Source organism: Vidua chalybeata, chromosome 4 (assembly GCF_026979565.1).
Source record: "Vidua chalybeata isolate OUT-0048 chromosome 4, bVidCha1 merged haplotype, whole genome shotgun sequence".
Lineage (NCBI taxonomy): Eukaryota > Metazoa > Chordata > Aves > Passeriformes > Viduidae > Vidua > Vidua chalybeata.
In genome coordinates, this window is record NC_071533.1 from 32623108 (window position 1) to 32631878 (window position 8771).

Below are 8771 nucleotides of genomic sequence, written 5' to 3' on the forward strand. Positions count from 1 at the left end.
TCTCTTCTCTCCTTCAGGACTGTGACTCGATTTAATGTTGTTTCATCTTCTTTTCATAAGGCCTCATTTTATCTACAGTTAGAACACCCCAATGATCATGTGCCATTCAGTTTCCTTTTTCTAGAGGTCCAAGAATACAATTCAGTAACAAACAGAATGTTCATGGATCTTGGAGTCAACTCCAGGTTTTTGCTCCTCCCTCTACATTAACACAAATTTCCTTTAAAATTTTGTTGGGTTCTATGAAACTTGATATGACTGGTTGTGTCACCTTTCTCCCTGTTTGAGAAATTCAGGGCATGACAACAAGCTTTTTCACCACTCAGCAAAAATCCCAATGCCTTCTCAAAGCATCCCTTTCACAATGCCTGAGATGCAAGCATGAGTTACCTCTCATTAATCCACCACAGCCTTGGCAAGCAGAAATGAAGATCAAAATGCTTCTGCCTAATTACTGACTTCTGCTGCTGAAAAATCCCCTGCACCCTGACCTTTTTTACACCATATTGCTCTACAGTGCCTGCCAGAAGATCTTCCTTAGAAATGGCACTGTTAGAAGGGTTCTGCTGTTACCTTCTTTGATGCCCAACTCCTCTGTGTCTCCAAAGAAGGAAAGCTTGAAAGCATTCGACTCCTGAGCTGTGTCGTTCTCAGGCAAAGGTCCCAAATGGTCATCTGAGGCAGAGTCCTGCGCATCCTCTTTGTCCCAGGGTATTTCCACAGTCTTTTCTGGTTTGTTCTTTCAAGGTCCAAGCAAGTAATATAGCAGCAATATAGCAATCAATTTCTTCAGGCACTTGAGGCAGTGTGTCACTCTCTTCTCTCTTCTTCCTTTTGGCTTTACTGAAATGAGATTGTTCAAGGATAGCAACACAGCACATGTCCTTTTCAAAGACAGCTTCCCTAAGAGCCACCTGGCTCTGAATGTCTCCCTAACCGTATCCAAGCCCATCAAGGAGTGGTTCACTTTCAAGAGTAAGCAGTGGGGAAACATATGAGGTTGGAGTCTAAGGGCAAGAACAAGAGTCCTTTTTCATTTGCTACATCCTTAAGTGACATTTCACTCAATACATGGCAAGACAGAAATCAAGGTATTTAGCATAAGACCACTTTCCTGCCAGTAGAAATGCCAAGAGCTAATATGGTTTTCTCACAGACCTGCAAATCTCAAGGTCCCTGTACTGACAGCTCTCACCTTCACTTCCGCAGTGAACAGATGGAAAGAAAGAAAAGATGACACTATGTGCTGCTGTTGGAGGTCCCAGTTGAGGCCCGACGTCGCTGGCAGGAGCGGTTGCTCCTGCGGGACATCCCTGACGGTGTCCCCCTGCGCCTGGGCTTCTCAGTCCTTGCTGCTGTCCTCCTGCACTTGTCCTGGCGACTCCTGGACAGGACAGGTTGATTCGAGGCCCAGTGCTGCAGGTGGGAGCGGTTGCGTCTGGGGGATGCCCGTGATGACGTCTCCCGTCACCTGGACCTCTCAGTCCTTGATCCTGTCCTGCTGCTCCTGTCACGGCGACTCCTGGAGCGGACAGGTGGACTCTGGGCCTGACCTTGCTGGCGGGAGCGGCTGTGTCTGGGGGATGCCCGTGATGATGTCTCCCGTTGCCTGGGCCTCTCAGTCCTTGATCCTGTCCTGCTTCTCCTGTCATGGCGACTCCTGGAGCGGACAGGTGGACTCTGGGCCTGACCTTGCTGGTGGGAGCGGCTGTGTCTGGGGGATGCCCGTGATGACGTCTCCCGTTGCCTGGGCCTCTCAGTCCTTGATCCTGTCCTGCTGCTCCTGTCATGGCAACTCCTGGACCGGACAGGTGGACTCTGGGCCTGACCTTGCTGGCGGGAGCGGCTGTGTCTGGGGGATGCCCGTGATGACGTCTCCCGTCGCCTGGGCCTCTCAGTCCTTGATCCTGTCCTGCTGCTCCTGTCATGGCGACTCCTGGACCGGACAGGTGGACTCTGGGCCTGATCTTGCTGGTGGGAGCGGCTGTGTCTGGGGGATGCCCGTGACGACGTCTCCCGTCGCCTGGGCCTCTCAGTCCTTGATCCTGTCCTGCTTCTCCTGTCATGGCGACTCCTGGACCGGACAGGTGGACTCTGGGCCTGACCTTGCTGGCAGGAGAGGCTGCGTCTGGGGGATGCCCGTGACGACGTCTCCCGTCGCCTGGGCCTCTCAGTCCTTGATCTTCTCCTGCTGCTCCTGTCACAGCGACTCTTTGATCGGATGGGTCCATCTGCAGCCCGACCTTGCTGGCGAGAGCACGTTCGCCTGCAGTCGCGCCCAGCATGTCTGGAATGGACCCTGTCCTCAGTGTCAAAGGAGCTGCAGTATGTTGACCTTGGTGTGCTGGGGCTGCTGGTGTCCGGTGAAGAAGACAGCAGAGACTGCTGCCATGCTGTGTGTTGGTGGCTGCTGGTCTCTGCAGACAGACTCTGGGGATCCAGCCCCAATGGCACCAGGGTGTGGGAGCTGGGGCTGATGGCCTCAGATGCTGAGGAGCCATGAGCAGGCTCCAGTCCTGACTGTCTGGTCAGGCTGGGGCCACTGAGCTCTGACTCATCCCTGGAAGCTGTAAGGCCAAACAGGAATGTCAAAGACCACCCAGGCCCAAGGCAAGCCAGGCCAGAGCAGAACCCCCAGCCCTTCAGGAGCAGACGGGCTCTGCCAAGCCCTGCCTGGGCACTGTCCCCAGCCCAGGGGCACCGGCTGCTTTGCCTCATACCTGTTCCGAGACCAGCACAGATGTCACACTCCCAGCTCTCTATGTGGTTTCTCAGGCCAGAGCAGCGCCTGTGGGTGCCCTCAGCAGCGCAGGAGGAGCACAGGAGCAGTTCCCAGGACCTGGGAGGCAAACAGGCTCATGGACAACGTGTCTACAGCACAGGATTGTCCAGACAAATTCTTCTGTTTCTTTCCCCTTTGAGCCCTTGAAGTGACACACGTATCCTGCAGAGCCTCAGGTGCAGCTCCCCATCTTACCCCTCTTCCTCTGCCTCCTCCCTGCCTCCTGGGTAAAGGCAATCCCTGGCAGTACAGCTGCTGTGCCTCTCTCCTAGATCCGCGAAAGCATCATTGTCCTCCCATGTTGGCTCTCTGATGGAGAAAGGAAAAGCTGATGAGTTTCTGATGTCCTGCCCTCATGGAGGTACAGGTTGTCCCTGCTCTTTCTCCAGCGTTTTTCCAAGTCCTGCGTGAAGCTGAAGCCCAGACTCACGGGACAGGGCAGAGCCAGGACTGCTGGGGCAGGGCCTGGCACAGCACAGCACTTGCACCTCCTGTCCTGTGAGCCAGGCCCAAGGACACCAACCTGAAGGGAATTCGGATCCCTATGATGAACATTTGTACAAGAAATTCTTCAATGTCCCTGCACAGGGGGCAGCGGAGGGATAACAGACCAGCGCACATGGCCTGTCCCTGCAGGGCAAACAGAAGCAGGGTGAGCAAGGCCCTGGTGCTGCTGAGCACCTGCTGTGCTCCAGGGCTGAGGGGATGGCTCCTACCTGGATGCAGTCCCTGTGGAACCAGGCCCTTTTGCACGCTGGGCACACCAGGGTTCTGAAGGTCTTTCTATCCTCCACAGGCTCCATGCAGATGATGCAATCGGTGCCCGGCTCTGGAGTCGCCTCCACGTCCTGCTCTGGACTGTGCTCAGGGCAGAAGGACCTGGAGGAAAATTGATGGGCAAAGTGAGAAATGTTGGATCTTCTCCCAGGGGCGACCAGGAGTGGGGAGGAGGTACCTGTAATCTGGAATATACTGTGTGACACAGCCGCCCTCCTTGGCACAGGGCAGGTGGAACCATCTGCCACAGTCTCCCTTGCAACACATGATGGTTGCCCTGCTCTGGCCACAGACACAGCAGCGCTGGAAAGAGCCAAGCAGCCCCATCAGCAGCAGCCTCTGGGCCTCCCCAGGCAGCCCCACGGCTCTGGGCAGGGTGTAGGATGTGGCCACTGCTGGGTCTCAGCCCACAGAGCCGTCTGGTGGAGGAGGCTCCTGTGCCAGAGCCTCTGTGCAGCTGCTGGGAGCCAGACTCTGTCCTACAGCCAGCCAGAAGAGCAGGCCTTTCAATCAAGTGTCTGGGCTGAGCTCTGGCAAACCTCGCCTGGCACAAATCTCCCTGCTCTTGTCCGGCTCTCACCTTTTGTGCCGCCCGCCGGACTGCAATTTGGATATCTCTAGGAAGAAATCCCATGAGTCCAACACGCTTGTTCTCTTGACGAACAAGTAGACTGGCAAAGAGCTGCAGCAAAGGGGATGAGCAGATGAGGAGAGAGTGGCAGCAACTGCCCACTGCAATGGTGGAGGGAGTGCCCAGAGCCACTCACCAGGCAGAACACGTGGGCACAGAGCCCACACTTCTCCAGTTTGTCACCGCAGGTGTCCGGGTCAGCCTCTGCACGGCAGCACAGCATGCAGGCTGCAAGGGACAGAGCCAATGGCAGAGGGCATGAGCACCTCTGCGGGGCTCTTTGGCTGCTCTGTCCCTGCCTGCCTGCCTGCCTGGCTGATGGGCAGGGCTGGAGGCCTTGGACAGCATGGACCATTGCGGGCAGGTGTCCCAGGAGCTGCCCCTGGCCCAGCTGGGCCCCACTTGGGGAGGAAGGAGGCTCCCAGCCACGGCATGGCTGAGCAGCTCCTGCCTCCCCCTGCCTCTGCCCTGGGCGCCACATCACCTGCCACAAGAGCCCCTGGGCCAGGCTGTGGGAGGGTGGCTTTGCCCTCACCTGGCTCCCTGGCATCAGGGCCCTCCTGCTTGCTGTAAGACATGGCAGCTGTCAGCGGTGCGTCCCTGTCCAGAAATGCCACGGTCTCCTCCAGGTGCTAGTCCTCTCTCTCTGTGGGAGAAAGAAGAGTGTGGGGACTTTGCAGAACAGGCCCAGAGCCACGAGGGCAGTAGTCCCTGCTCAGCCCTGCGTGAGCCCTGCTCCTGTCCGCCTTCTCCTCCTGTTGTCGCCTCAAGGAACACCGCAGTCTGCTCTGGTTGTTCCTCTGCTGATTCTGGGAAGGGAGAGGCAGGTGAGCCTGCAGCACAGGCCCAGATCCCGAGGTGTGGGGTCCCTCTGGTCCCTGGGCAGCAGCCTCCTGATCCAGCCTTCTCCTCCCGTTGTCAGGTTGCACTGACACATGGCCTGAGCCCAGCGTTCCCTTTTGGGGCCTTGGTCGCACAGGTCACAATGGCCATGCTGACATCAGCATCGTGCAGCCAAAACTGGGGCAGCCACAGCCTAAGGTCCCTGGCAACCACTTGAGGTGGCCCCCTTGGGAACTCAGGTTCTGAGATGGGTGCAAAGTCAGCAGGGAACCAGGCAGGGACTCCTGCAGCAAGTGCAGAGTCAAATGCCAGGCCCAAAATGTGGTCCCAAAATGAGAACTGAAGCGACCATTGGGCACTGCTCTGCTGCTGCTCCTGGTGCTGCTCCTGCAAGTTTCATACAGACACAGAGCTACCTGCTCTGTCTCAACCCTGTTCAGTACTGGACAGCAGGACACAGTAAAATATTGTCTTGGGTATATGATCGAATTATTCAAAGTCCTGCAAAGACTCACATTCAAAGCACAGTGTCATGGTTTGACATGGAAGTGAATTTTCTCAAGAAGTTGAGTCAAACCAATCAGTAGTCAGGTTTAGATATTACTAAATATCTAAACCTGCCTCAGGTAGGTTTAGATATTTAGGCATGGACACGCCTCTGAGAACACAGGGGGTTAAAAGCAAGAGCTCCCAGGGGAACTGTCTCTTTAGTTCTGGTCCTCAGAGAGTGCAGACTCTCCCATGCCCAGCCACGGGCTGGGTGGGGGAGGGGAAGCCATGTGGCCTAGTCAAGGTAGACAGAGGGGGCTGAAGGACTGGAATCAAGCCAGCTCCCGCAGATGGAAAGGTGGAGAGAAGCGGAGATACCTTTGTTTCCCCCCCACCCCCCCCACCCCCCCTGGAAAGGGAAAGAGACAGAGAGCCTGATGGCACCTGGAAATTTACTGACAGAAAAGAAAGAGAAGTGGGGAGGGGGAGGGGGGAAGATGCCCAGTGTGGGAGTTGAGACTTCTAGGCAGAGATTTCAGCTGTCTGGGAAGTCTGAACTTTTAACCCTATCCTGGAAAATGAAGGCTTTGTAAAATATTACTCCTCCTCGATTTATAGTGGAAGAGAGACAGTCCGGGACTTGAAATGTTAGAAGAAGAAATTTTTAGGTGGGAGGAGATGATGGAGTAGCTTTTGGTTGAACTTTTCTTGTATAGCCGTAGACTGAACCAAATTCTCCTGCAACAGAGACTGCATTTTTAGGGGGATGCAATGGTGAGCCAAGAGACCTGCTTCAGCAGCTGAGAGTGACAGGAGTGGAAAGAACAGAGAAAAGTTGAGGAGGGTGTTGTGATGCCCTCTGTCTTCAGAGAAGAAGAAGAGAAGAAGAAGATCTCTGTTCTTGGAACCTCAGCCCCAGGGGAGGAAGAAAATGGGCGAGACTGTTGTCCCAAAAAGGAGAAGCTGTTGGACCCTCGGCCCCAGGGGGAAAGGGGGGTGACTGTGGTCCCAAAATGAGAAACTGAACTGCTGTGTTTTTTTTGGTCCTTGGCAAAGCATCCTTAAAGGAGCCCTTTGAACAGTCTGTCCATGCACGGTGGTGAGAGCACTGTGACATGGAAAGGAGAGTGTCACACTGGCAGATTTTCTCTGGGCAGTTGCCATGTGTGACATGGAAATGCAGGAGGTGGCAACTGTGGCTTCCTGGGGGGTCTATGGCACATGAGAGACTCCTCTCTCCCTTGATGGACTGAGTATTGATTATCTGAAGGGTGATAACCTGATTGAGGGTCCGAGTTGTGTCTCACTGTGGTTTTATTGGAATTGGGAGGGGGAGGAGGAATGTTTTGGAAGGTTTTTCATCCTGGATTTAGTGTGTGTATTTTTTATAGTAGTAGTAGTTTAATAAAGTTTTTCCCTTTGTCATTAAGCTTGGGCCTGCTCTGCTCTGTTCCTGATCACATCTCACAGCATTTATTTGGGAAGGCGTATTTTCATGGGGGCGCTGGCATTGCGCCAGTGTCAAGCCATGACACAGGCCCTGAGAACTCTCTACAAATCCATTTCCCACATTTCCCCCTCTGTCTTGGACAGAAAAAACACCTTTGATAGTCTTGTTCATAATTTGTTGTATACAGTGAAGTACATAAGGTACTAGCACTAACATTGTTATGATAATAATCAATGCATGTAAACTTCTGTGGTAAAGCACTTTCAGCTAAGGTGTAAAACTCTGTCCTTCAAACAAGTCGTCTAACTATGATCTAGCATTTATTTTAATTTGATTTGTCAAATCTCTCAGTTTCTGAAGTTGTTTGTGGATGGACACTGAATGGTCAGATAAGTTTATATAACACAGTCTTTCAAAATCTTTACAACTATGTCTATATGCTAGTAAAAGAAAATTGATGGTGTTTCTGTTTTGTAAGGTTGTGTGTTTGACAGCACTAACATCTGTCATTATGTCACTAACTGTAATGGAAGTAGTACTGACTTCTTTACTCAGCTAATGCCCTAATTGGTATAATAGTTTTAATGCTTTACTTGAGGTAATTTAAGGTAGAAATAGAGCTGCTGTAATTTGTTTTGCAGGGTCCCAGGGATTGAAATTGTTATTACAGTTTTCTTTATAATGATGGGTAAATCTTTTTTTTCTATGTTTTCTCTTGATAGTTTTTTTAACATTAGGTAGGTGCTATTTCAGTGAGCTGTCTGATGCTACATGGGTACATGGGCTACCTTTAATTTTTGAGGGAATGCCCTGTTAGGCTTGATTTCTATAAATGAGCCAATATCTTTTTGGCAGTTGCTGTGGGGACTCATCTAGGTCAGCAATTTCACCCTTAGAGGGCACGGGAGTAGTACAATTGCACCACAAAGTTGAGCTGCTGTGTATCCAGGATGATGGGGCATAACATTAAATTGTGGATCTCCCTGGTAAACTGAAACTCAGCACAAAATTCTATTGCTAAAGAACCAAGAATTTCTAATTCTTGAGGTTTAGAAGGTGCTTTAAGAAGATCAGGGGCCTAAGGATGTTAATTGATTATGTGATTTGTCTCGTTGGTAGTTTCACATTAATATTTGTCACAATTAGGTATTGGCCACTCTTTAACTGGTATTGGTACACTGACTGGGTCGCAAAGGGTTTGTCTGGGTTTGAATTGGTCAAACATGTGGTGTCTGAGCCTGCTGACTTGGCTAAAGCAACCTAAACACTCATTTTTAGTTGATCTACAGACATATCTGCACTGTAAAAGTAAGTAAAACTAATTAAGCGCCAGTTTATCATTTGATCAAACTCTATATTCTTGTTCAGATGCTTTTTGATAAAAGCTTTCTCATATAGTTCTCAAGCAAATCTTTTAGCATTTGTTTAGGGACTGGCTAACTATAAGGCACTAAACTGACGCTCTAACATTCAATTTTTACAAATTTGGATATCTTAGAATTTTTTTTTTACATGATGGACACCACGCTTTTGCCAAAAGAGCTCTATGATATTAACAATTTTCACAGTCCAAACATCAACATAAAACTCAAGATTTGTAGTTTTTGTGTGTTGAACAGGGAATGTCTGGCATGAACCATAGTCTCTGAGTGGCTCACGTCTGTGTGCTCTTTTCCCTGCTCGTGGAATTGTCAGTGCACTCTTGTGTGGGATATGGTTTCACGTTTCTTGCTGGGACCCACTTAGGTCCGGCACCTGTAGAAGCACAAGCATACCCTTTGCCTCAGGTAACTAGTGGA

At 51.4% G+C, this 8771-nt stretch overlaps 1 protein-coding gene across 1 annotated transcript; it reads right to left on the minus strand.

Annotated features, from left to right (window-relative positions):
* Positions 1-1372: 1372 nt before the first annotated feature.
* LOC128787299 (PHD finger protein 7-like) lies at positions 1373-5104 on the minus strand. The gene is made up of 9 exons (XM_053941347.1): positions 4726-5104; positions 4327-4418; positions 4140-4241; positions 3738-3862; positions 3499-3661; positions 3306-3412; positions 2978-3091; positions 2721-2839; positions 1373-2567 (listed from the first exon to the last, which is right to left on the minus strand). Exons 1-9 carry the CDS (start codon positions 4766-4768, stop codon positions 1468-1470), a joined length of 1965 nt encoding a protein of 654 aa, XP_053797322.1. The 5' UTR covers positions 4769-5104; the 3' UTR covers positions 1373-1467.
* Between the last annotated feature and the right edge of the window lie 3667 nt (positions 5105-8771).